General features: G+C 46.6%; 1 protein-coding gene across 10 annotated transcripts in view; it reads left to right on the top strand.

Moving 5' to 3' along the window:
* The window catches only part of TIAM2 (TIAM Rac1 associated GEF 2), a 274,186-nt gene that overhangs the window by 97,272 nt on the left and 149,414 nt on the right, over nucleotides 1-27,500 (top strand). For 8 of the 10 annotated variants that reach the window (XM_060205285.1, XM_060205281.1, XM_060205283.1 and 5 more), the window contains 2 exons: nucleotides 24,756-24,869; nucleotides 26,077-27,159. In XM_060205285.1, the coding sequence (XP_060061268.1) occupies nucleotides 26,083-27,159 (1,077 nt within the window). In that variant the 5' untranslated portion in view covers nucleotides 24,756-24,869; nucleotides 26,077-26,082. Of the gene's footprint in view, nucleotides 1-6,760; nucleotides 6,821-6,849; nucleotides 7,227-24,755; nucleotides 24,870-26,076; nucleotides 27,160-27,500 lie in introns of those variants that run through there. The other 2 variants (XM_060205286.1, XM_060205284.1) reach the window with 2 other exon arrangements.

The raw sequence follows: 27,500 nt of genomic DNA, 5'->3' as shown, positions 1-27,500 counted from the left end.
CTGAACCAATTGATGGATGGACGGGAGGACAAAGACCCACAAACTTCCTATCCATCTTCCTCTAAGTGGCCCCAGTGACATTTTGCTGCCCATTATTATCAGCAAGCGTTCCCGTCTCCCTTCTGCCAACCATCCAGAGACCAACAGGAGGGGTTTCCAGGCATATTTCTCTCTCTCTCTCCCTCTCCCTCTCTCCCTCTCCCTCTCCCTCTCTCCCTCTCCCTCTCCCTCTCCCTCTCCCTCTCCCTCTCCCTCTCTCTCCTCCCTGTCAGTATATCTTCAGCATGAAGGTAGATCTGTTCTTGTGAAGCAGAATGAACCAACCACAGCCAGCTTCTGCTTTCGCCTCAAAATCCAACGCGTGCCCAAGTTAATCTGAGGTCTCCAGGGTGTGCTAAGTGAGTGAAGAGCTGGGTTCTGGGGTGCTGGGTGGTGGCACACCCATTTGAACGCACACATGACCATGTGTGAGGACCCAGGATGGATGCCTTGTTCCCCACCTGCAGCGGGGGAAGCTTCCCAGGCAGTGAAACAGGTCTGCAGGTGTCTGTCTATCTCCCCCTCCTCTCTCAATTTCTTTCTTTCTTTACTGGGGGATTAATGTTTTACAGTTGACTTCTCTCTCAATTTATATTTGTCCTATCAAGTAAGAGAAAATAAAATTTAAAAAATAAAGGAAAAAATGGCCACCGAGAGCTGTGGATTTGCTGTGCAGGCACTGAGCCCCAAAGATAACCCTTGATGTAAGTCCTGTTCTCTGTTATGCAGAGATATCTTTCCACCTCCTTTAAATTCTTTCCCTTCCTCTTTCTCCTCCTCTTTCTCCTTATTTTATTTTGGAATGATTCTGGGGCTTCACCACTCTGGGTTGACTTTTTCAAATAGAAAGAATGAAACAGACAGATGGTGTGTGTGTGTGTGTGTGTGAATGGAATCACAGCACTGAAGTTTTTTTTTTTTTTTAATTACCTTTATTTCTAGGATAGAGACGGTCAGAAATCAAGAGGGAAGGTGATGATAGGGAGAGAGACAGAGAGACACCTGTAGCTCTGCTTTACCCCCAGCAGATGTCTTGAACCTGGGTCCTTGTGCATTGTAACATGTGCATTCAAGCAGGTGCACCACCACCTGACCTCTGAAGTATCTTTCCTCAATGTGGTTGGGAGGGAGCGGGCTCAAACCTGGGACAGTGCTCATGGCAAAGTCAAGAACTATCCAAGTGAGCTATTGTGCTGGCCTCCTTCTCCCCACATTGTGTGGACACTTAAGTTGTATCCTTTTTTTATTGTATTTTATTATTTATTTATCTATTGGATAGGGACAGAAATCAAGAGGGGAGGGGGAAGTAGAGAAGAGAGACAAGAGAGAGACCTACAGCATTGCTTCACTGCTTGTGAAGCTGTCTCCCTGCTGGGTGGGGACCGGGGGCTTGAACCTGGGTCCTTGCTCATGGTAACCTGTGCATTCAACCAGGTGAGCCTCTGCCCAGCGCCAAGTTGTATGCTCATAGCAAATGTCAGTTACACAGTATGGTGCTGTCAGGCATAATCACGGAGGGGCATGGTAGCTCTTCAGCTCCCATTCACCTCATAGCTGAAGACTGGTATCCCTTTGCCAACCTCTACCGCCTCCTCAACCCTAGGGAACCAGTTTGCTGCTTTCTATTTCTCTGAGTCTGACTCTTTGCGTGTGTGCGTATATACGTGCCATGTTCTCCAGCTTTCATTAGGACAGTTTGCCAAACTGCCACGAGAATCTGTACATTAACTCGCTCACTGCTCGAATTCTATAGCTGTTAACATATTGTGTGTAATTTGCATCTTAGGCTGTATGACTGAATAAGTCTTAAATAGTAACTTACAGAATTCTCAGAACCCTCTGCCAAGGAAACATAGTTTTGGGAGCCTGTTAGCACATATGCCCTGCTATATTTTTATCCCTGAGTGAAGCTTACAAAAGATGAAGAGTCTAGTTCTGTGATTTGGAGTTCTGCCGGGTGGTGGTGGAGTTTGAGGATGGAGTGCTCCATGGAGAGTTATTTCCCTGTCCTTGGTCAAATCTAAAGATTTTGTGTGGCTGAAAATAGGGGCCGGGCACCCAGTGTGCAAGGACCCAGGTTTAAACACAGACCCCTCCCCGCCCCCGGTCTTCACCTGCAGGGGGGAAGTGGTGAAGCAGTGCTGCAGGTTTTTCTCTGTCTCTCTCCATTTCTAGTTGCACCTTTCTTCTTGATTTCTCTCTGTATTTATCAGAAAGCAAGAAAAAAGAAAGGAGAGAGGAAAGAAGGAAGGAAGGAAAAAAATGGAAACCCCAAGTGGCTTTAACGTTCACAGAACTAAGGTATTTTGAATGATCTCAGTGGTCAAAAATGGAAGTAGCCGATGAGAGGCTCCTGGGAATGTCTGCCGAGTGTCAGAGGGAAATCCTTCTTAGACGCCATTTGTAGTAGCCACAGTGAGTGCTTCCATGCAGAACGAGCTGAAGGTCAGTGAAGTACTTGGAAAAGCCCAGAGGAACGACTGGGGTGGCCTCGGCACATATGTTCATACAGTGAATTGTTGATACTTCATCCCCTCCACACCTCCAAGTTTATTTCCTTCAATTTCCTTCAGCCCAATCCCAGCAGGGTTATCGCTGGGGCTAGGTGCCAGCACTATGAATCCACTGCTCTTGGTGGCCTTCCCCCCACCCCATTTTATTAAATAAGACAGAAATTGAGAGAGGAGGGGAAGATAGGGAGAGAGAAAGATAGACACCTGCAGACCTGCTTCACCGCTTGTGAAGTGACTCCCTTGCAGGTGGGTAGCTGGGGGCTCGAACCAGAATCCTTATGTGGGTCCTTGTACTTTGTACTATGTGCGCTTAACCCAGTGCACTACCGCCTGGTCCCCATGGAGGAGTAGTTTTTCTAGGACAAGGTTATATGAGAGAAATATGCTGACATTTTGTGGAGCAATGCCGCTGCCTTGCAGATGCCTGGTTTCATAATTCCTGGGCTGGCTTCTTCATTTTGTTTTTATGTCAGATCGAGCTAGGGAAGAGAGAGAGCAAGAGATGGTTACAGTGTTGGTGCCATAGCCCCTCCCATATGGTGCCAGGACTTGAACTTGGGCTGCAAGCATGACAAAGCAGGTGCCTTACCTACCTAACCCTCCTTTAAAAAAATTTTTTTTTCTTTAATCTTTATTTATTTGTTGGCTAGAGACAGCCAGAAATTGAGAGGGAAGGAGGTGGTAGGAAGGGAGAGAGACAGAGAGAGACACCTGCAGCCCTGCTTCACCATTCGCAAAACTTTCCCCTTGCAGGTGGGGACCGGGAGCTTGAACCCAGGTCCCTGAGCACTGTGACATGTATACATGACCAGGTCTGCCACCACCCTGCACCCCTTTTTTTTTAAAACAAGAAAGCTGCTGCTCTGCTCTGGTTCATGATGGTGCAGGGGATTGAATCAGGGACTTGGTAGCCTCAGGCATGACAGTCTCTTTGCATAACCATATACTACCTACCCCTGCCCTTTTTTAAAAAATTAAGAAAGATGTCTTTTTACATTTAGTAACAGAAATGCTGTTAAATTTACAGGAACTTAAACTCTGCCTATTCAACATTTTAAAACTGAACTGTATTTTCCCAATGTGTTTTTTTTTTTTTTTTTTTTAAGATTTCTTTATTTTTAAGATTTATTTATGCGAGGGAGAATAAAAGGGATTGGGAAAGAGAGTGTGTGTGTCAGTCAGAGTTTTGTTCAGCTCTGGGATTAGGGGGTGTTGGGGATTAGAACCTCTGATCTTGGGGGCTTCATGCTTGCTAGTTGGCTTCAGGCAGACTGAGCCATCTCTCTGGTCCCTGATTGGTTTTATTGTGAAAGTGATGGAGAAAGGAGTGCTGGGGATTGGACTCAGGGCCCCAGGTTTACAAAGCAGGTGCTCTACCCACTGAGTCACCTCTCTGACCATAGAATCTTTTTTTATTCCCCCAATGTGAACTTGTGTACACACACACACACACACACACACACACACACACACACACACACGGTATTTTGGGGATTCCCATGTTTTCTGCTATGTGACTTGATCTCCATGGAAACCTTCTGGCCTCTCTCCTTGTTTGTGGTGATGGGTGACGTGTCCAGGCTCTGCTACTTCTCTCTGTCCAGCTGTGTTACTGTGACCTGGTCACAGACCATCTCTCTTCCTCTCTCTTTCTTTTCTTTTTTTTTTCAATATCTGTTTATTTATTTTCCCTTTTATTGCCCTTGTTTTTTATTATTGTTATAGTTATTGATGTCATTGTTGTTGGATAGGACAGAGAGAGGAGGAGAAGACAGAGGAGGAGAGAAAGATAGACACCTGCAGACCTGCTTCACCGCCTGTGAAGCGACTCCCCTGCAGGTGGGGAGTCGGGGGCTCAAACTGGGATCCTTATGCCGGTCCTTGCGCTTTGTGCCACGTGCGCTTAACCCGCTGCGCTACCGCCTGGCTCCCTCTCTCTCTCTTTTCATCTATAGATTGGATAGCTGAAATGGGCAGTTTTGGAAGGCTGCTCCTCCAGCCTCAAAATGTCCTCAGTTCTATGTTCATGAGCTTAATCTTCTCTCTAAAAAGGCTGCAGTTACTTATTTTTATGGGCAAGTGATCAAGAGACCAGCACACCACTCAGCTGTGGTGTATGTGGTGGCGCAGATTGAACCCAGGACCTCAGAGTCTCTGAGCTTCTGTCCTAGCCCTCATCCATCTACACTTTGCTGGAGGTTAAACTGGTTTTTACTGCAGGGGACCTCACGTAATGGTGCTTATTATTTACTGAGTGAGATTCTATGGAAGATATATGTGTGTGTGTGTGTGTGTGTGTGTGTGTGTGTGTGTGTGTGTGTGTGTGTGTGTGTGTGTATACACACTTGGTTATGGTGGAAGCCAGGCTCAGTGGCAGTGTAAATAGTTTGCATGTGTGAGGAAATAGAATATTTCAAAAATTATTTTATATCAGAAGAGATCATTAAAAGTAGATATATTTTGGGACATCAAAAAAGGTCACTTGAATAGTGCATTGCTTTGCCACATGCGTGACCAGGTTCGAGCCGGGCCTCCACTGCATTGAAGGAAACTTGAGTGCTGGGGTCTTTTTCACTCTCTTTCTCTGCCTTTCTGTATCTTAGAAAGACCAAACCCTCTACACACACACACACACACACACACACACACACACACACACACACACTTTTTTTTTTTCTCTCTCTCTCCGTGTACTCTTATAACTTTGTTCCCTCCCCCCACCATTGGAGCTGAGGCTTTGGTCCTGTAAGCTTTGAATACTCCTAGCTCCCCCTTTTTTTCCCCTCAGAGATACAGAGAGAGGGACAGACACCACAGCACCACTGTGGTACTTCCATGTGGAGCTGGGGTTTGAATCCTAGCCAGGCACATGCATGGCAAAGCACACCCCCCCCCCCCCATGCCCAGTGAGTTCTTTGTGTCAGAGGTCACATTAAAAAATATATTAGATAGAGGCAGAGAGAAATTGAGGAGGGGGAGAAAGAGAGACAGAGAGACACCTACAACACCACTCGTGAAGCTTCCACCCTACCAGGGGCTGGAACCTAGCTCCTTGTTCACTGTAATGCATGCACTTAGCCAGGTCACACTCTTTAATAGCGTAAATACTACTTTAGAGAGCTCTTGTCCCCCAGTTTCAGGCCTCTGGACCTCACTGGCAGGGGAGGAAGCTTCCTGAGTGGGGAAGTGGGTCTGCAGGTATCTTTCTTTTTCTCTCTATCTCCCCCTTCTCTCTCAATTTCTTTCTTTTTTTAAATTTTTTTAATTTTATTTTTATTTTTATTTTTTTTCCCTCCAGGGTTATTGCTGGGCTTGGTGCCTGTACCATGAATCCACTGCTCCTGGAGGCCATTTTTTCCCCCTTTTGTTGCCCTTGTTTTAGCCTCGTTGTGGTTATTATTATTGCCATTGTTGACGCTATTCGTTGTTGGATAGGACAGAGAGAAATGGAGAGAGGAGGGGAAGACAGAGAGGGGGAGAGAAATACAGACACCTGCAGACCTGCTTCACCGCCTGGGAAGCGACTCCCCTGCAGGTGGGGAGCCGGGGGCTCGAACCGGGATCCTTACGCTGGTCCCTGCGCTTTGCGCCACATGCGCTTAACCCACTGCGCCACCGCCCGACCCCCTCTCAATTTCTTTCTGTCTCTATCCCAAATAAATATTATAAATAGGGAAATAAAAACAGAGTTGTGAATACCTTTTCAGCTTGGAGTTTAAAAAACAAAAAAGACTAATCTATGGTAAAAATAAACAAAAAGCCCTGCCCAGGATTCCCAACACACTTCTGCTTGAACTGTTTCCTTGATGAAGTTTCACTGCAGAAGCAGACAGTCCCACACGCTGCCCATCCTGTGCGTCCCCGTCTCTCTTGTCCTCCACCCCCAGTTGCTCTGCCCTGTACCAGAAGGCCTGTCATGCCAAGCTCCTTCCAGCCTTAAACACATCCCAAGACCCTGGCCTGTCACCTTTTCACTGGAGGCAGTTAAAGGCATCTTTCTCCTGGGAGGAGAACAAGGACAAGGACTTCCAATGTAGCACCAAGTCTCCTTGTGCCTTAAAAACAAAATCACTCTGGTGAGAAAGGCGATCCTTTGCGAATTGCAGAAGGATCTGGAAGGGCTGCTTGGAGGGAAGCATTTTTTTTTTTTTAATGAGCCTGACATTCCAGGCTGTGGTTTGGGAGACAGAATGTCTGCTTGGGCTCTCCCCACACAAGGACGGGTGCTGTGGATTCTTCCAAGAAGCAGCCCAGGTTCTCCCATGGCAGTGAGTAATCCTTTCTTCTGTGGACTCCTGTGATGGAGCCCCCCTGGTGGTCACGCTGGAATCTGGGGATCCTAGGTGCCCAGCCCTGGCTCCTGGCTTCAGCCAGCCCTGGTGGAAAAACCACTTTCTGGTTAAGTCTGCCTGGTCGGCCTTCCACCAATGGAAAAAATTGAACATGATGAGGGTGTGTAGCTGCGGACAAAAATACATGCAGGATTGCATACGGGCTGTTTTTAGCTCCTCACGGCAGAGGCTGGGCTGTGTTTCCTGCCTTGTCCAGGGGCTAAAGGAAAAGAGAGGCTGTGTTTTGGGGATGTTGGGGACAGAGCAGAGCTGGGCACAGATGCTTCTGCTGCTGAAAGGACCCCGAGGAAGACGGGCTACCTCCAAGGCTTTCTTGGCACAGGTAGGGCCAGGGATGGGGAGGGTGGGGGGCGGTGTGTTTCTTTCACTCCTCTGGGAGCTGGTGTTTGCTGTGTGGGAAATGCTGCCTTTTGCTGTGGAAGATGCTAGACTTTCTCGAACTGTGCCTTCTCGAAAGATCTCTCTGTGCTTTCGAGTTACTGTAGTCAGAGGCTGCACTCATAGGCATGCGGAAGGGTTGACAACCTTTTCATCTAAGATTCTGTAGACTTGTGGTGCCCCTGGGGATGGTTTGTAACTGCTGCTGCCTCCCTCAGTGTAGACTGAAGAACTCTTGAGAAAGCTGTTGTCCATTGGGTCTGGATTTCTTTATTTTTTTAGTTCTTTGGTCTCTTCAGAAAGCTTTTTGTTGTTATTGTTGTTGTTTTTTCCCCCCGATTCCCCTAAAGCATTTAGGACTTTTTATTTGTTTGATTTTTATGCTCAATTTTTTTTTTTTTGATAGAGGTAGACCACAGTACCAAAGCTTCCTTCAATGTGACGAGAGCTGGTCTTGAACCTGGGTCTCTTACATACTAAAGCAGCACAGTCTCCAAGTAAGCTATTTCACCAGCCCTGCTACCTTAGCCCTTTTTACCCAGAATGGCAAAGTGGCCCAGAGTGTGTGTTTCTAGTTCCTAGTTATTCTACACCCTGATTCGGCCTAGCTCTGGAATTAGGCAAGCTTCTTGCTTGAAGAGCTTCATTCCACACTGATTATTGGATAGTGGTGGCTTCTTAGTCTTGGTCCTTTGCTTCTTGGTTCATTTATTTTGGGCGTGGGGTAGAGGTTGGAGATAATGTTTTATTTATTTAGACATTTTTGTTTGTGATGAATAGTAGGTTACAGGATTGCAAAATCACAGTGTACATAATTCCACACCGTACCCACCACCAGAGTTCTATATCCTTACCCTCCTGTGGTCTTTTGCTTTTGTCTGGGAACTTAAAGAAAAAATATTTTATTTATTTATTCATGAGAGAGATAGGAGGAGAGAGAAAGAGAATCAGAGCATCACACTGGTACATGTGCTGCCGGGGATTCAAGTAAGAACTTCACGCTTGAGAGTCCAGTGCTTTATTCACAACGCCATCTCCTGAACCACTGTCCTCGTCTGTATTTATTTATTTATTTGTTTATTTATTTACCTCCAGAGATATTGCTGGGGTTTGGTACCAGCACCAGGAATCCACTGCTCCTCTAGACCATTTTTTTCCCCTCCCATTTTATTGGCTAGGACAGAAAGAAATTGAGAGAGAAGGGGGAAATAGAGAATGGGAGAGAAAGACAGACACCTGCAGACCTGCTTCATCATTTGCAAAGCGACCTCCCTGCAGGTGGGGAGCCAGAGGCTTGCACTGGGATCCTTATGCCGGTCCTTATGCTTTGTACTATATGTGCTTAACCCAGTGCGCCACTGCCCAGCCTCCTGTATTTTATTTTAATTATTTTATCTATTCTTCTTTTTGGGTAGAGATAGAAACTGAGAGGGAAAAAGGGAGATAGAGAAGGAGAGAGAACGAGAGACACTTGCAGCCCTGCATCACCACTCATCAAGTTTCCTCCCCAGCAGGTGGGGACCAAGGGCTTGAACTTGAGTCCTTGTGCATGGTAGCCTGTGCACTCAACAGGGTGCACCGTCACCTGGCCCATGTCCCAGAAGTGTTTTTTTTTTCTTTTGTCTCCAGGGTTATTGCTGGGGCTCAGTGCCTGCACCATGAGTCCACTGCACCTAGAAGCCATTCCCCCCCTTTTTTTTTTTGTTGCCGTTGTTATTGTAGCCTTGTGGTTATTATTGTTGTCATTGTTGATGCTGTTTGTTGTTGGATAGGACAGAGAGAAATGGAGAGAGAAGGGGAAGACAGGGGGAGAAAAAGATAGATACCTGCAGACCTGCTTCACCGCTTCTGAAGTGACTCCCCTGCAGGTGGGGAGCCGGGGGCTCGAACTGGGATTCTTACGGTAGTCCTTGCACTTTGTGCCATGTGTGCTTAACCCGCTGTGCTACCGCCTAACCCCCACTCCAGAATTTTTTGTTGTTGTTGTTGATTTTTATTATTATGTGTTTATTTTGGATAGAGACCGAGATAAATTGAAAAGGTAGGGAGAGATAGGAGAGGGAGAGGGAGAGAGAGAGACAGAGACACAGACACACCTGCAGCACCACTTCACCATTTGTGAAGCTTTTCCTCTACAAGTGGGGGCTGGGGCGGGGTGTGTGTGTAAATCTGAGTCCTTATACAGGATAATGTGTGTGCCACTGCCTAGCCCCCCAACCCAGAAGCTTTTAAACACGACCTGTACTCCCAGGTGATCTCTCTGTGTGCTAGTGGGGAGAGCTTGTCTCAGGAGAGAGATCAGTGGGGGGCTGTCTCTGAGGCGTCCCTCTTAAGGGTGTTGACTGGGGCCGGGGGAGGGGGGTTGGGAGGGGCGCGGCCGGGCTCTGCCTTCCCCAGGCTGAACGTTCGTTTGTCTGACCCCGCGTGTCACTCTCTGCAAATTGCTAGGTGGAGAGACAGAAATAGGAGACTTCACTGAACTTGCTGTAACTCGGAGGCGTATTTATAGAATTTCTGGAAAGTTAGGGGATGGCGAACAGCTGCTATTTCTCCTGCAGCCCCCAGTCACTGTCAGGGTTTCTACCACATTGTGCTGACTGTGGGGAGGATGAGGCTATGAGCTATTCTGGGTGAGCGTGTGCATGGAGTTCCTTTTCCGTTACAGTAAAGCTGTCAGATCCTGGGGATCCTCTGGGGACCCACCTCCCGTCCTGGCGGTGTCTTTTCTCTCTCTGACCCCATCACCACTCAGTTCTGACTGTAGTCAGTGTTGGGAATTGAACCTGCGGCCTTTTCTTGGGCAAGTTCCTGTGTACTCTAGCTGGGCTATCCCCCTGGGCCACAGAAATATTAAAAAAAAAAAAAAAAGGAGGGTTGGGGAGATAGTGTAATGGTTCTGCAAAAGACTTTCATTCCTGAGACTTCAAAGTCCCGAGATAGATGGGATTATGTAAACAGACTCTCATGCCTGAGCTTCCAAAGTCCTGGGTTCAATTCCCCCACACCACTAGGAGCTAGAGCTGAGTCATGCTTTGGTTTAAAATGATAATAATAATTTCAAAAATGATGCAGGAGGGCTGAGGACATGGCATAATGGTTCTGCAAAAAGACTTTCATGCCAGGGTGGAGGGTAGATAACATAATGTTTATGCAAAGAGACTCTCTGCTTTGAGGCTCCAAAGTCCCAGGTTCAATCCCTAGCACTAACATAAGCCAGAGCTGAACAGTACTCTGGCAAAATAATAATAAATAAAATATATAAAAAGGGAGGGGCCAGGTGGTGATGTATATGGTTGAGTGCACATGTTACCATGTGCAAGAATCCAGGTTCAAGTCCCTGGTCTTCACTTGCCAGGGGAAAGCTTAACAAGCTATGGATGTCTCTCTTTCTCTCTCCCTACTTCCCTCTCAGTTTCTCTCTGTCTCTATCCAGTAAATAAATACATAAATAAAATTAAAAAGCGGGGTTGGGGGAGGCCACTGGGAGCAGTGCAGTCATCACACAGGCACTGGGCCTCAACAGTAAAATCAGAAATCATCAAGTTAAACAAACAAAACTAGTAGAAGTATTATTAGCCTTTTAAAATTACTGCTTTTCTTTGGAATCTTGAAAGCTCTGCTTTGACCCAGAGAGGCAGCATCTCCAGCAGGGACAGACAGAGCCTTCCCCTCCCTCCGCACCCCCCCCCCCGCCCTTTCCCCTTCAGCTCCTGTCACTCCATCTGACTGTGACCAGGGCTGAGACAGACATAGGACGCTGGCCAGGAGCCCCGTGACTCAACTCTGAGTTGTTTGCCGGCCAGCAGCCCCTGGTCTCAGTATTCCCCTGCAGACCCGCTTCTGGCCGCCTGGTCCCTGAAGAAAAGGGCCTGGTTTCTTAGCGAGAGATAATCCTTCCAAACTGGCTGTCAGGCTACCACTTGGGACAGCAGAGGATTCTGTCTGGGTGGTCCCTGCTTGCACCGGAGAAGAACCACACAGTCTCACTCCGAAGTGTCAAGTCAGCACCTGCTCTGTCCGGCTCCCCTCTGTTTAGGGTGCTGACTCTGGAAACTGGGTGGGGTGTGTGTGTGTGTGGGGGAGTGAGTCTAGAAGCATCTGTGAGAAGCTGCTTGGCTCACTTTGTAAGATCCTTTTACCGTTAACTGAGTGGTGTGTGCCTGGTAAAGTGCACTTGTTACTGTGCCAGAGGACCAGGGTTCAAGCCCCTCATCCTCCCCCAATCTGCAGAAGAGAGCTTCATGAGAGGTGAGCAGTTCTGTAAGTCAGTCTCTCTCTCTCTCTTTCTCTCCCCCCTCCCTCTCCCTCTTCCTCTCCCTCTTCCTCTTCATGAGAGGTGAGCAGTTCTGTGAGTCAGTCTCTCTCTCTCTCTCCTCTTCTCCCCCCTCTCTCTCCCTCTCTCTTGTTTGTCTCTACCAGGGGAAAAAAAATAAAAGGAAGAAAGAATGAAAAGACCCTTTTACCTGGAATAGTTAAGTTTTCCTAGTGAGGTCCTTCCATTCAACTATGTAATTGAAACATAATTCTTTTTTTTTTTTTTAATGGAAGACTCCCTGTGTTGCTCAAAATCAACATTTACTTTGTGGATAGACTTAGAAATTTATAGGTGGAGGCCCAGTGAGTGTGTACATTAGAATAAGGAAAGACCCAGTAGGACTAGGGGTTTGAACTGGAGTCCTTCTGTTCCAGAGAGAGAGAAAGAGAGAGAGATAGGGGTAGATAACATAATGATTATGCAAAGAGACTCTCAAGTCTGGGGCTCTTGAGGTCCCAGGTTCGATCCCCTGCATCACCATAAACCAGAGCTGAGCAGTGCTCTGGTTAAAAAAAAAAGTGGTAGAAAGAGAGACAGAGAGAGAGAGAGAGAGAGAAAGACAGAGAGAGAGAGAGAGACATTAGAGCACCCGAGCTTCTCCTAGTGCCATGGTTCTTCCATCTGGGACCAGGGTCCAAACCTGGGCCGTGAACATGGCAGAACGGACTCTCTGACAACATGGAAATAGTTTTAAAAACAGGACTTAAACTGCTACTTCAGGAAGATGCCCTTGGGCTGTGAAACAGCTCCCTGGGATAGTTCGCAAACTGTTCAGTCCCTGTGTAGTGATGAAATAGCAACAGTGTCCGCAACAACCATTCACTTTGCCCCCTGAAGGGGTCTGTCTAATACAGTATCAGCTTTGTTAGAAGTAGTCGTTAAGGTCTCAGAGAAGTGCTTGGGTTACTTGCCTGAGAACAGCTTCTTTTTTTTTTTTTTATTTCTTTATTGGGGAATTAATGTTTTACATTTGACATTAATACAATAGTCTGTACATGCATAACATTTCCCAGTTTTCCATATACCAGTACAGCCCCCACTAGGTCCTCTGTCATCCTTTTTGGACCTGTATTCTTCCCCCACCCCCACCCCACAGTTTTTTACTTTGGTGCAATATGCCAATTCCAGTTCAGGTTCTACTTGTGTTTTCAGAAAAGAACAGCTTCTATTGTAAGCCCTTACTACCCAGATGTGCAGAAAAGGAACTCTGAAGTCTGCTTTGGGCTGTGTGAGGGAAACGTCTGTTTCGAGGTGTAGGGGCTGTGTGTGTGTGTGTGTGTGTGTGTGTGTCTGGGCCTATTCCTGCTTTAACTCCAGCAGAACAGTGGATAATGCAGAAAGACCATGCCAAGAATAACCAGGCGATTATCATGGTGTATTTTGGTCACAAAAACGGGAATGAGGCTTAGGAGTGGGGTGTCGGCTTCTGACTCACCTTACACACGGCTTTTTGAAGCCACACAGCCTCAGGGACCCAGTCTGGGGTTCTGAGGCTGTCTCTTCTGTTTTAGGTTTGGTGCAGAGCTGGGAAAGGCCATACCCAACTCCTGAATTTGTGCTTTGTGAATTGAATCCCGTCTGTCAAAAGAGAGGTGGTTCAGAAGTCAGGGTAGAGACTTTGACTCTCGTGTTCAGAGAAAGTTAGAAAAGAGGACTGTGGGGAAGAGGAAAGAAAACCATGCTCGCTGCTGTGAACCCTGTGACTCTTGGGTTCTTTTACTTTAGAAAATGACTTATTTGGGTGAGGGGACATAGCATAATGGTTATGGAAAGAAAAGTCTCCAAAGTCCCAGGTTCAATCCCCCCCTGCACTACCACAAGCCAGAACTGAGCAGTGCTCTGCCGAAAAGAGAAAGAAAGAAAGAAAGAAAGAAAGAGAAAATTACTTATTTAAGGAGCTGGATGAGCTCACACCTTACAATTCTCAAGGACCGAGGTTCAAGTCCCTGGTCTCCACCTGCAGAGGGAAAGCTTCACAAGTGGTGATGCAGTGCTGCAAGTCTCTCTCTCTCTCTATCTCTCTGTCTCTCTCTCTCTTTCTACCTCTAGCTTCCTCTTCCTTCTCAATTTCTGTCTCTGTCCAGAATAAGTAAATGAAATATTAAACAAAAAGAAAATGGTGTGTGTGTGTGTGTGTGTGTGTGTGTGTGTATGTGTGTATGTGTGTGAGAGAGAGAGAGAGAAAGAGAGAGAGAGATGGAGAAACAGAGGTCAGAGCACAGCTCAGCTCTGGTGAACCTGGGATCCCTGGAATGCAAGTCCTGTTATGCTCTGCCCTTCTGGCCACTTCCCCAGCCATAGGCCTTAGGTGTTTTTTTTTTGTTTTGTTTTATGCTTTTTTTTTTTTTTTTTTTGGATAAAGACAGAGAGAAATTGAGAGGGGAGGAAGAGACAGAGAGACACATGCGGACCTGCTTCACCACGTATGAAGCTTTCCCCCTGCAGGTGGAGATCAGGGGCTTGAACCTGGGTCCTTGTGCACTGGAATGTGAGTGCTTAACCAAGTGTGCCACTGCCTGGCCCCTAGGCCTTGGGTTTTTATTATCAGCAAAAGCAGCACAATGTCTTGAAAGGCTAAGATGTTAACTAACTTTTGGATGGGAAGGGACTTAAAAGAGATGTGACTATGCAGGCAGAGGGACATTTGAGATATTAAAGAGATATTTAAAAAAAAAAAAGGAATTCTGGACAGGAGAGTTCGGGATCTGTATGTCAGAGACCCCAGAGTTCCCAGATTCAGTCCTTAGTATCACCGTAAGAGTGAGCTGAGTGGTGTTTCAATCTTCTCTGTCTCTCTCTGTCTCTGTCTCTCTCTCTCTCTTAGAGATTTTACTTATTTATTCATGAAGGATGATAGGCAGAGAGAGAGAAAGATCCAGATATCACTCTGGTTGCTCTCTGTCTTTCTGTCTCTCATAGAAATCTTTTTCTTTTTCCTAAAGCAGTTCCTTGCTGGAAAGAGCCTGGATAAAATTGTATGCCATACCTTTTAATCATTTCTAGAAGACAAAGAACAAACAGTGATGTACTCTTATGAGGACTATTTCCTTTGAGACTTGATTGACACTGCAATTTTGATTGAGAAAGGGTGATCTAAGTGCCCGGGGGTGAGTGTGGGAGTGGGGGATGGGGGGCTGGGGGAAGGGGGAAGCCTGGTACGTTCTCCGTCTCCGTGTCTGCCAGGATGTAGCTGGGCTTCTGCACCCAGGGACATTCCTCAAACGTGCCAGTCATACTTGTGGGTTGGTGGGTCAGACCACCACCCTCATTAACCACTGCTCTGGAGGCTTGTATAAACTCCCGGACAGACTCTGTGAATGTCCCCCCCCGCCCCCCCAGCACAAGGCCTTTCTTTGCGTAAACTGTTCCTAAAAACATTGGCTGCTGTGGGCTCTTGACTTAGACAAGGCCCCAAGTGTCTCTCAGAGGTAGCTCACAGGGTAGTGCTGTCAGACACGTGTGTGTGTGTGTGTGTGTGTTTGTGTGTTTGTTTGACTTATTTTATTTTTTTCAGATACAGACAGTAAAAGAGACCATGACACCAAAGCTTCCTTTATTGTCACAGGGGCTAGTCTCGAACCTGGGTTATGGGAATGGCAAGGCAGCGCACTGTTCCAGTGAGCTATTTTACCAGCTGTGGCCTTAGGCTTCTCACCCTTTAAACTTTGTCCCCTCTGGTGTTTGCAGGCCTCTGCTGTCCTGGTCACAGTTCCCTGAGCAAGCTGAGGTCTTTTCTCTATTGGCTTCATTTGCTGATGTAGTTATTTAGGGATTCAGTAAGTAGTGGAGGAGTATCTTCTTTTTTTTTTAATTACTTTTTTCTTGGAGGTTCTAATGGCTTACAGTCAACAGTAAAATACAATAGTTGGTACATGTGTAACATTTCTCAGTTTTCCATAGAACAATCTACCCCCCCACCCTTTGTTTTTTGTTTTGTTTTTTTAAAGAGAGAGACAGACAGACAGACAGACAGACAGACAGACTTGAGACCAGAGCACTGCTCAGTTCTGGCTTAATGGTGTTGCTGAGGATTGAACCTGGGACTTTGGAGCCTTAGGCTTGAGAGTCTGCTTTCATCACCGTTATGTTATCACTCCTACCTGAATGCCTTTTGTGTTGGGAGATGCCATTTTCTTTAACAATTCCACATAGCCTCCAAGACTCGGTTCGCATTCTCATTCTAAGACTTACTTATTTTTTTAATTTTTTTTTTATTTAAGAAAGGATTAATTAACAAAACTATAGGGTAGGAGGGGTACAACTCCACACAATTCCCACCACCCAATCTCCATAACCCACCCCCTCCCCTGATAGCTTTCCCATTCTCTATCCCTCTGGGAGCATGGACCCAGGGTCATTGTGGGTTGCAGAAAGTGGAAGGTCTGGCTTCTGTAATTGCTTCCCCGCTGAACATGGGCGTTGACTGGTCGGTCCATACTTCCAGTCTGCCTCTCTCTTTCCCTAGTAGGGTGTGTCTCTGGGGAAGCTGAGCTCCAGGACATATTGGTGGGGTCTTCAATCCAGGGAAGCCTGGCTAGCATCCTGATGGCATCTGGAATCTGGTGATTGAAAAGAGAGTTAACATACGAAGCCAAACAAATTGTTGAGCAATCATGGACCCAAAGCTTGGAATAGTGGAGAGGAAGTGTTAGGGGGGTACTCACTGCAAACTCTAGTGTACTTCTGCTTTCAGGTATATATTTTGCAGTAGTTTATGGATACATGCAAACATAAACTCTCTCACAGAAACTGGTGTATATCTAGGTTTTGGGACTTTGTTAGAAAGTGAACCACCTGAGATGAAATTAGAGTGTACTATAAAAGGAAAGGTCTCACCCGAGTAATGAAGCTGAAGGGTTGTCATTCCACACGTGAAGTCTCTGGACACAGTCTGAGGTGAAGCATGTTGAGGTGGCAATCGTTGCGTTGGTTAGGTTGTGATCAGCGGATGCAATATTATTTGATATGGATTGGGAGAGGCATACGGGAAAGTGGGCCCTATCTAAGGGTTCCAGGACTGGGGGACGTAGGGGCTCTATAGTGGAGATGTGAGGTTCCTGCTGTCTTAGGGTTCAAAAAGACAATGGATAGTTAATGTTATCATCACATTATTTCATAATTGGGTTAACTTTGAAAAGTCCTTTTGTTAGGGTTTGCTGTACAGTACCCAGTATCTTGTATATAGCTGTGCTATTGGATGCTTCTAATCTACTTGGTCTAGGCTTTTGAGAGAGTCCGCATATCAAATACACAGCCTATATATTAAAAAGATTCAGTTTGTGTTTTGAAAAACTTTGACAAAATCCAACACCCATTCATGCTCAAAACTCTACAAAAAAATGGGAATAGATGGGAAATTCCTCAAGATAGTGGAGTCTATATATAGCAAACCTACAGCCAACATCATACTCAATGGACAGAAGCTGAAAGCATTCCCCCTCAGATCAGGGACTAGACAGGGCTGTCCACTGTCACCGTTACTCTTCAACATAGTATTGGAAGTTCTTGCCATAGCAATCAGGCAAGAGAAAGAAATCAAAGGAATACAGATTGGAAGGGAAGAAGTCAAGCTCTCACTATTTGCAGATGATATGATAGTATTCATAGAAAAACCTAAAGAATCCAGCAGAAAATTACTGGAAGTTATTAGACAGTATAGCAAGGTATCAGGCTACAGAATCAATGTACAAAAATCTGTGGCATTTCTTTATGCAAACACTAAATCTGAAGAAGAAGACATCCAGAAATCACTCCCATTTACTGTTTCAGCAAAATCAATCAAATACCTAGGAATAAAGTTGACCAAAGAAGTGAAAGACTTGTATGCTGAAAACTGAGTCGCTACTCAAGGAAATAGATTTACTTATTTTATGAGAGAGGGCAAGAGCGTCTCTCTGCCTCATGGAGGTGCCAGGAATTGAACTTGCTGGTCTTGTGTTCTATGCTTATGCCATCTCCCTGGCTGTAGGGACTCACTTCTTTTTCTTTTGTTTATATATATGTATAATGTATATGTATAATGTATATGTATAATGTATATGTATATATTTAAATTTTTTTACTATCTTTATTTACTGGATAGAGACAGCCAGATATTGAGAGGAAGGGGGGATAAAGGAGGGAGAGAGACAGAGAGACACCTGCAGCTCTGCTTTACCACTCATGAAGCTTTCCCTGCTGCAGGTGGAGACAGGGGGTTTGAACCTGGGTCCTTATGCATTGTAACATGTGCACTCAACCAGGTGCGCCACCACCCGGCTCCAGGACTCAGTTCTTTGGTTGATTTTTGTTGTTGCTCAAAAAAAGCAGTGAGTGCACTCTTCAGTTACGTTCTTTTAAAAAAATACTTGTATTGGGAGTCGGGCAGTAGCACAGTGGGTTAAGCACATGTGGCGCAAAGCGCAAGGACCGGCATAAGGATCCCGGTTGGAGCCCCCGGCTCCCCGCCTGCAGGGGAGTCGCTTCACAAGCAGTCAAGCAGGTCTGCAGGTGTCTGTCTTTCTCTCCCCGTCTTCCCATCCTCTCTCCATTTCTCTCTGTCCTAACCAACAATGATGACATCAATAACAACAACAGTAATAATAACAACCACAACAATAAAACAATAAGGGCAACAAAATGGAGGAAAAAGCAAAAAAAAAAATTTTTTTTTAATTTTAAAAAATTAAAAAAAAACCCAACAAGGGCAACAAAATGGAAAATAAATAGATATTTAAAAAAATTAAAAAATACCTGTATTAATTTTACATATAATTAGTGAAATATAATATAATTAGTGAGAAATATAATTAGTGAGAAATTAAGTGGTGGGGAGAAAGAAGAGGAAGAGAGAGAGAGATACCTGTAACACTGCTTCACTACTCATGAAGCATCCTGCCCTGCAGATGGGGACTGAGGACTTGAACCTGGGTCCTTGTGAATGGTGACAGGTGCACTCTACCACCCGAGGCTCCCTTCTCCAGCCCCATACCTCCATGAACTTCTTGATGGGGTCAAATTGAGCTTTCCTGGGCAGTGTGAATGCCAGCTGGGAAAACAGGGTGGGACATCCTCAGGACACTACTGTGGGTTTAGCAAACCCACTTCCGGTGTCTACCTGAAGGAGAAGAAGACATAAACACAGACAGTTCTCTCTGCACCCCAGTATTTGCTCCAACATTATTTCCAGTAGCAGGTGAAGCCCTGCCTGTGGATGGCTGCGTAAAGAAGATGGGGTCCATCTCTGAAGTGTGTGTGTGTGGGGGGGGTACTGTCTAGTTAGGAAAAGATAGGATGAGTTTGCCCTTGTGTCCAATGCAACAACAAAAAAGAAGCACATGAAAGACATTAGTGAGTATTGAGAACAAAGCTGAAGTTACTGAGAAGAAGGAGGCAGGGAAAGGGCTGAAGCGGGGGGCTTGTTTGGGGGAGGGAAAGTTTTAGGCAAAATTTGTTTTATTCAAAATCAATTTAAACTCCCCCCACCCCCATTTTATTGGGAGATTGGTGGCTTCCAGGATAGCTGTTGACAGAAGGGTTATAACTTCTCATCTTCCCATGATGGGTGTTTGCAGGACACTCTCTCTGTCCCATCCCTTTCCTGTCTTCCCCAGAATCCTTTGCTTTGGGGTCTCTCTCTCTCTCTCTCTCTCTCTCTCTCACACACACACACACACACACACACACCAAAGACAAAATCTGAATTAACACAAATAATAATAATAACAGTGTTCCAAATGCTTTAGTAGTATAGATGAAAGAATGGAAGGGCCAAGAGTGGTTAATTGACTTGGACAATTTTATTCTACTCACTGGTATTTACTTAAGTGATCCAGACCCCCTAAGGTCACCTCTTCCCCCCCCCCACCACCCAGAATAATCCTAGCTCCCATATTCAGCTATGGATGTAAACAGACACACACGAATTTGAGTGTGCAAAGTCCCTTTTTGTTTTAAAGACAAACCTTTATTTTAATATAATGAGGTAGAGATAAAGATAGAGATGGGGGAGAGAGAGAGAGAGAGAGAGAGAGAAAGTCCAGAACCCTGCTCAGTTCTGGTTGATGGTGGTGCTGGGGAATTGAACCTGGCACCTCAGAGCCTCAGGCATGGAAGTCTTTTGCAGAATGATTATACTGTTTTCCCATCCCTGAAAGGCACTCTTAAGCTGTCAAATGAAAGATTTTCCTAGTCTGGGGTGTCTGGACTCTGCACTGCATGAGTCCAGACACCCCAGACATGGCCCTTTTCTTTTCTTTTTTAATTTTTATTTATAAAATGGAAACACTGACAAGATGATAGGATAAGAGGGGTACAATTCCCACCACCAGAGCTCTGTATCCCATCCCCTCTCCTGATAGCTTTCCTGTTATTTAACCCCCTGGGAGCATGGACCCAGGGTCATGATGAAGTGCAGAAGGTGGGAGGTCTGGCTTCTGTAATTGCTTCCCCGCTGAACATGGGCGTTGACACTTATAGAGCCTTTCCGGGCTCTTCCAGAAGCCTCTGCATCAGGCAATATTTCCCCAGTGTTTTGCGACTCTTTGAGTTTGGTTGTCCTTGGATTTTATTAGAACTGATGGGCTTTAGAAACTGTCACTTGTGGTATAAAAAATATTTATTTTTCAATTTTTTTTTTTTTTTAGTCACTGCTCAAAAAGATATCATTTTACTTCACAACCCAGTAAGGAGGCCAACCCACAGTCACAAATAAGAATATAGCTTCCTAAAACAGTATTTACCCTTACTGGGATGTGGTCTTCATATTCTTATAGTCTCTGCTATGTATTTGTTTATTTATTTTACCAGAGCACTGTTCAGCCCTGACTTATGGAGGTGCTGGGGATTGAATTTAAGATTTGGGATCCTCAGATAGAAAGTCATTTGTGTAATTACTATGCTATCTCCTCAACCCTAGTCTTATCTCTTCCTTCCTTCCTTCCTTCCTTCCTTCCTTCCTTCCTTCCTTCCTTCCTTCCTCCTCTTCCTTTAATAATGTCTTATTTATTTTAATGAGAGGGAGATACAAAGAGAAAGACACAGAGAGACACACCAGAGAGTCACTGCTCAGCTCTGGCTTAAGCTGGTGCTGGGGATTGAACTTGGGACCTCAGATCCTCAAGCATGAGAGTCTTTTACAGAACCATCATACTGTCACTCCAGCCCATCCAATTTCTATTCTGTTCTTTTCTGTTCTCTTCTGTCCTGTGTGTCCTTCCCACCACCCCCACCCACCTCCTGTCTATTTAAAAATACTGCCATGCGTTCATTAAATGGATTTTAAGAGCTGGCAGTGGGTCACAGCTCATAGCCAGAATTATGCTACTCTAAGCCGTGCCGCAGATGTTCAAATTCTCTGCGAAACTGGTGTGCATTGCAAAGCCCTTCTTGTGATCAACTGGATTACCAGGGTGATGAAGTGTGCAAGGAGCCGGGCTCCCAAGAATTTATTACTTTCCCTCCACTGAATGCCAGCCCTACTTGCCCCTCTGTGCCCACCTCACCCCCGTGCCCTGGGCAGCCCTCTCCAGATTATGCTGCCCCATTCTCCAGCTAAGAACACCTTTGGAAGGAAGCCAGTTGAACTCAAAGTCAACCAGTGAGGCCACACGGTGGGCACTTGGCATCTGAAACCCTTAGCAGCCACTTCCTTCTTCCTTCTTTATTTATTAAGGATCGACTTCCCCCAAAGCTTTCCCTGGGGGGACCAGATGTTCCTTTCGCCTGCCTCTTTGTACTGACTGGGACCCAGCCTTCCAGTGATGCCGAAGGCGGTCCTCTGAAGCTGGGGATAAAATTCACGCCTGCCGAGCCCAGTAGTGGTCTTGACTCAAGGCCAGAGAAGGAGATGTAACAGGAGCTTGTTAGGTGAATGAACCCTTGGCAGTGTGGAGTGGTTTTTGTTCTAAAGAGGTTAAGGCACAGTTGGTTCTGGCCGTGATTGTGTTTGAGACAGGCAATAATTACAGCTTCTCTGTCTGGACTCTTGTGTACAGGTTGGGTCACGGGGTTCTCTGCTGGGGGGGGCGGGCCTGAACATTTGAGCGTGTCTAGCTAACCGTGTCTTTCCAACTCTCCCCTGGATGCCAGGAGTATGACCCTAATTGTGGCTGTCGAAAATGTCTCTGGGTGTTTGACAAGTGTAGCTTGGTGGCCAGAATCATCACGGTTGATGATTCAAGACCTTTAGAGAAGTAAAGTCTGTAGGTTAGTTGCTCTGCTCAGTAAAAGGAGAGGTGTTTATATGATCTAAAGGAACTGGAGGGGGGCCGGGCCGTGGCCCACCAAGTTAAGCACACATAGTGCTGGGTTCAAGGTCCTGCCCAAGGATCGCAGTTCAAGCCCCAGGCTCCCCACCTGCGTGGGCTGGGGTGGGGGGGTCACTTCACAAGCATTGAAGCAGGTCTGCAGGTGTCTTATCTTTCTATCTTTATTTTATTTACTGGATAGAGACAGCCAGAAATCTAGAGGGAGGGAGTGATAGAGAGGGAGAGACAGACAGACACCTGCAACGTTGCTTCACCACTCGCAAAGCTTTCCTCTTGCAGGTGGGGGACTGGGTGCTCGAACCCGGGTCCTTGCTCATTGCGTGCTCAACCAGGTGCACCACCACCCAATCCCATGGTGTCTATCTTTCTCTCTTCCTCTCTATCTCCCTCTCCCCTCTCAATTTCTCTCTGTTCTATAAAAAAGGGGGGGGTGGCTGCAGGAGCAGTGGATTCGTAGTGCTGACACTGAGTCCCAGCAATAACCCCAGAAGCAATAAAAGGGGGGGAAAAAAGAAACTGGAGTCTTCTCTGTGTACTTAGACCCATATGTGTGTGTCTGTGTGTATCTATTAAACTGGGACAGCACACAGGCAAATTCTGTGCTGTATCGCTGAGTTACCTCCCATTTATTTATTTATTTATTTTGATAGAGACACTGAAAGGGGGAGGGAGATACAGAGAAAGAACGATATCTGCAACCCTGCTTCATGAAGCTTCCCCTCCATAGATGGGGACGGGGACTTGAACCCAGGGCCTTGCCCATGGTAATATGTGCATTCCGTGAGGTGCGCCATTGCCTGGCCCCTACTTATATTCATGATAAGAAGGGAAGAGTGAGAGAGGACCAGTGCACTACTCAGCTCTGGCATCAAACGGAGGAGGGAGTAGAACTCGCAGCCTCAGGTAGGCAAGTAGGTGTCCTATCAGGCTGCCCTAGCTTCTGGCCCTTTTTCTGATATTTTTGCGACATGCGCTTGTAATAATCCTAGTAGAATGCTTGCATCATCACTTCTGTTGGCATCAGACAAAGCAGATCATTTTTGAAAAAAAAAATTTTATTATCTTTATTTTATTTATTGGATAGAGACAGCCAGAAATCTAGAGTGAAGGGGGAGATAGAGAGGGAGAGACAGACAGACACCTGCAACGTTGCTTCACCACTCGCCAAGTTTTCCTCCTGCAGGCGGGAGCCGGGGGCTCGAACCCGGGTCCTTGCTCATTGCGTGCTCAACCAGGTGCACCACTACTCATTCCCTAAAGTAGATCATTTTATAGCTAAAGTAATTTGGGGGACTTGATCAGAATCAGTAAAGTGCTGAGGATAAGTAGCTCTCGGCGTCACATTTCTGTGTATAAGCCGATTTAACTTTTTTTTTGAAACCTTTTTTATTATTATCTTTATTTATTTATCAGATAGAGACTGCCTGAAATTGAGAGAAAGGGGGGAGGGTAGGGGGAGAGGGAGAGAGAGAGAGAGAGAGAGACAAAGAAAGAAACAAGAGACTTCACCACTTGTGAAGGTTTCCCCCTGCAGGTGGGAAACCGACACTTGAACCCTGTATGCCACCACCCAGCCGGCCCTGTAAGCAGATTGAATAGTTACTGCAGCCATCCATAGCTCAGGAGAGTCACTGAGATGCCAGACTGCTGGAGCAAGTTCTGACATCAGGACAGTGGTATCCCAGAGTTGGGCTTATAGCCAAGAGTTATTCATAGAGCCCTGTCTCTGTGTTGCGTGTTTCTCTCTCTTTTTTTCCTCTTTCTTTCTTTCTTTCTTTCTTTCTTTCTTTCTTTCTTTCTTTCTTTCTTTCTTTCTTTCTTTCCCTTCAGGTGACTTCACATACATCTTCACAGCTCATTCTCAATCTTGAAGGTGTGTGGGTCGATGCTTATTTTGATCCTCCAGTTGCAAATTCTGAGGATGGGAGTCAGTCTTTTTTTTTTTTTCTTCTAATTTTTAAAAATTTAATTCATTTTATTGGATAAAAACAGAAAGAAACTGAGAGGGGAGGGAAGACAGAGAGGGGGAGAGAGACAGAGAAACACCTGCAGTTTTGCTTCACTGCTCATGAAGCTTTCACCATGTAGGTGAGGAGTAAGGGCTCGAACCCAGGTCCTTGTGCGTGGCAGTGTGTGTACTCAGCTGGGTGCACCACAGCCTGCCCGCCCTTTTAACTTTTTACCGGTGATTTAATAGTGAGGTACAAAATTGTAAGATAATAGGGGTATAATTCCACACTGTTCCCACCACCGTCCCCTCCATTCAGAACTGCTATAGTTCTCCCAAGTTCACCGATCTGTGCTGATTCTATTTATATCTATTTATATCTTTGTATATATAGATTTACCCCCATTTTCTCCATTGTCCTGCCTTCACGCCCTCCCTAGTTCATCCCCACACCCATTACTATTTCCGTCTTTCCTTATTTCCTCCTTTCTCTCAGATAAGTGAAATCGTGCCTGACTTCCTCTAGTGTTTTCCAGAGAGAGAGAGAAAGAGAGAGAGAGAGAAGAAATTTCAGCACAAGAACTTCCCTCAGTGCTGTGACACCTCCGTGTGGTGTCAGCATTTGAATCTGGATCATAATTATTGAGAAGCAACTGCCTTACACACAGTGAATGTTTTTGTTTGTTTGTTTGTTTGTTTTACCAGAGCACTGCTCAGCTCTGACTTTTGGTAGTGGAGGGGATTGAACCTGGGACTTTGGAGCCTCAGGCTTGACAGTCTCTTTGCATAACCATTATGCTATTTACCCATACCCACTATCTCTATTTAAAAAAAAAAACAAAACAACTTTTATTTTGATAGAACAGAGAGAAATTCAGAGGCAGGGGGAGGTAGAGAGTGCAGACCTAGAAAGGGGTGGGGAGTGGAGCCTGAGGGACTGTTCTCATATTTCCTGGTTTCTAGGGTCATCTCATGGGCCCCCAGCCTGTGCCTACTAGCCATGCCGCCTCGCACCCAGGACCCTGGACAGTGGACTGACCGCTGCTAGCCTCCCCGGGGAGCCAAACCTGACTGCAGGTAAAGCCAGCTCATCAGAAGTCACGTGATTGTGATTAAGGTCACAGTGAGGGTTTAGTGGTGATGGAGCCAGAAAGATATGGAGAGGGGAGGGGGAGAAAGGAAGGAAGGAAGGAAGGAAGGAAGGAAGGAAGGAAGGAAGGAAGAGAGAGAGAGAGAAAATGAAAGATAGACACCTGCAGTACTGCTCTATAACTCATGAAGCTTCATCCCTGCAAGTGGGGACCAGGGGCTTGAACTCCTGGCTCTCTGTGCACTGTAATGTGTGTGCTCAACCACATGAGATGTCACCAGGCTCTATTTTATTTGGACTTATTAGCGGGCCATCCCTCTGGCACAGGAAGGGCCAGGGACCGCAAGTCCCTCAGTTTCTCCACTATGCCACCTCCCCAGATAAGCTGCTGCAGTTATTATTATGATTGTTGTTGTTATTATTGATATTACTATCCTTTATTTATTTTTTTGCTCCCAGGGTTATCCCTGGGGCTCTGTGCCAACCCTAGGAATCCACCAGTCTTGGTGGTCATTTTTTTCCTTTTATTTATTTATTTTTCATTCTTTCTATTTTATTGGTTAGGACAGAGAGAAATTGAGAGGGGGAGAAGGAGGGAGAGAGAGAGAGAGAGAGACCCCTGCAGCACTGCTTCACTACTCTCTTCTATACTGTTCTCACCACCAGAGTTCTGTGTCCCCAAACCTCTCCATTGGAAACTGCAGTAGTTCTCTGCCAAAGGTCACAGATATGGTTGACACACTCTCTCTCTTCCTCTCTCTCTCTCTCTCCATATATTTGTCCCTTTAAAAATTTCATTTATTATTGGATAGAGACAGAGAGGAATTGAGAGGGGAGGGGGAGACAGAAAGAGGGAGACAGAGAGACCCCTACAGCCCTGCTTCAGTACTCATGAAACTCTGCCCCCTTCCCTGACATGTGGGGACTAGAGGCTTGAACCCAGGCTCTTGTGCACTGTAGTGTGTGTGCTTAACCAGGTGTGCCACCACCTGGCCCCTGCCCTTTCACTATATATGATTTTTATAATTAGTGATTTAATTGTAGTTTACAAAATTACAAGATAGCGGGTACGATTCCACACCGTTCCCACCACCAGAGCTCCGCGTCCCCAATCCCTCCGTCAGAAGCCGCAGTTGACACTGTGACACATGTTGAGTCCTCAGCCCTCACCTGTGGCTGCTCTTCTTCCTCTAGGTGACAATGGGGAACTCGGAGAGTCAGTACACCTTCCAAGGAGCTAGGAGCCACAGCAGCGTGCTCCCTGGTGCTAAGCCCAAGCACTGCTCCTTGAAGATCCGCAGTATCCATGCCAAAGACAACAAGTCCCTGCAGGGCTGGGGACAGGGCGGTAGCCTCGGGGCCCCCGGCTACAAGTCCCGGTCGCTGGCCCGCAGCTGCTTTTCTCACTTCAAGACCAACCAGCCTTATGCCGCTGCCTCCAGGCAGCCAGGTTCAGCCTGCAAACCCCCCAAAGACAGCTTGTGTTGCAAACTCAAGCCTGGTGTCCTCTCTGAAGGAGGTGGTGACTTCCCAGAGAACGGTTTTCACTACTTGGGGCATGAACCTTCGGAGCCCCCCACTGCCCTGAGGGATTGTAACGGCCACTTGCACCCCTGCTTGGGGGATGAGGACCCAGAGAGCCCCAGGGTGCGAATCAAGACGCTGGGGAAGCTGGACGGACACCTGAGGGTGGAGTTCCACAGCGGGAGTGGACCCGGGGCTGACGGTCACAGCTCAGTGTCCCCTGGGGACTCAGGAGGGCCAGTCCAGCTGCTGCGGTACTCGCCCACCTCGGGGGATGACGCCCCACCCAGCCCACGCCTCTCGGCGGGTGACTCGCACCCCAGATCCAGCAAAGGCAGCTCCCTGAGTTCTGAGTCCTCCTGGTATGACTCACCCTGGGGTCCCGTAGGGGAGCTGGGGGAGCACGAGGGCTCCCTGCCAGCTCCCACGCTGCACCCCAGCCTGCACCCCAGCTTCCCGCCCAGGGACCCCCCAAAGCCCTTCAAGCAAAGCTCGTCCCTCTGTTCGCTGCGGGAGCTGGGCCCCAGAACCGGCCTCAGCCCCCACGTGTCCTTTGCCTCCGACCTGGACCTGGACTCGGCCGCCTCCCGTGGGGGACAGGGGGACCTGGGCCCCTACACCTCCTTCACACTCCCCTGCCGGAAGTCTGGGGCCCTGAGCGAGAACGCCCCCAGAAAAGACAGCTTGAAGGCCAGGATGTGTCGCATCAGTGACTGGACGGGCAGCCTCTCCCGGAAGAAGAGGAGACTGCAGGCAAGTGCCTTGGCTTTCTTTGTCTCTCTGAGTGGGTTCGTTTATTCACTTACCCAGTCATTCGCACATTCATTTCCTTGGGAGGGTTGTTGGCCTGGTGCTTATGTGCGTTCTCAAAAGTGTAGGGTTTAGCTCTGGGAGATGGCATAGTGCATAAAGCATTGGACCCTCAAGCAGGAGGTCCTGAGTTCAATCCCTGGCAGCACATGTACCAAAGTGATGTCCGGTCCTTTCTCTCTCCTATCTTTCTCATTAATAAGTAAATAAAATATTTTTTAAAAAAAGTGCAGGGTTTATTATGAGTTCTTGTTTTTATTTTTAAAAATATATATACATTAGGT

Source organism: Erinaceus europaeus, chromosome 13, assembly GCF_950295315.1.
Source record: "Erinaceus europaeus chromosome 13, mEriEur2.1, whole genome shotgun sequence".
In the NCBI taxonomy this organism is placed as follows: Eukaryota; Metazoa; Chordata; class Mammalia; order Eulipotyphla; family Erinaceidae; genus Erinaceus; species Erinaceus europaeus.
This window is presented reverse-complemented; position numbering and strand designations above follow the sequence as displayed.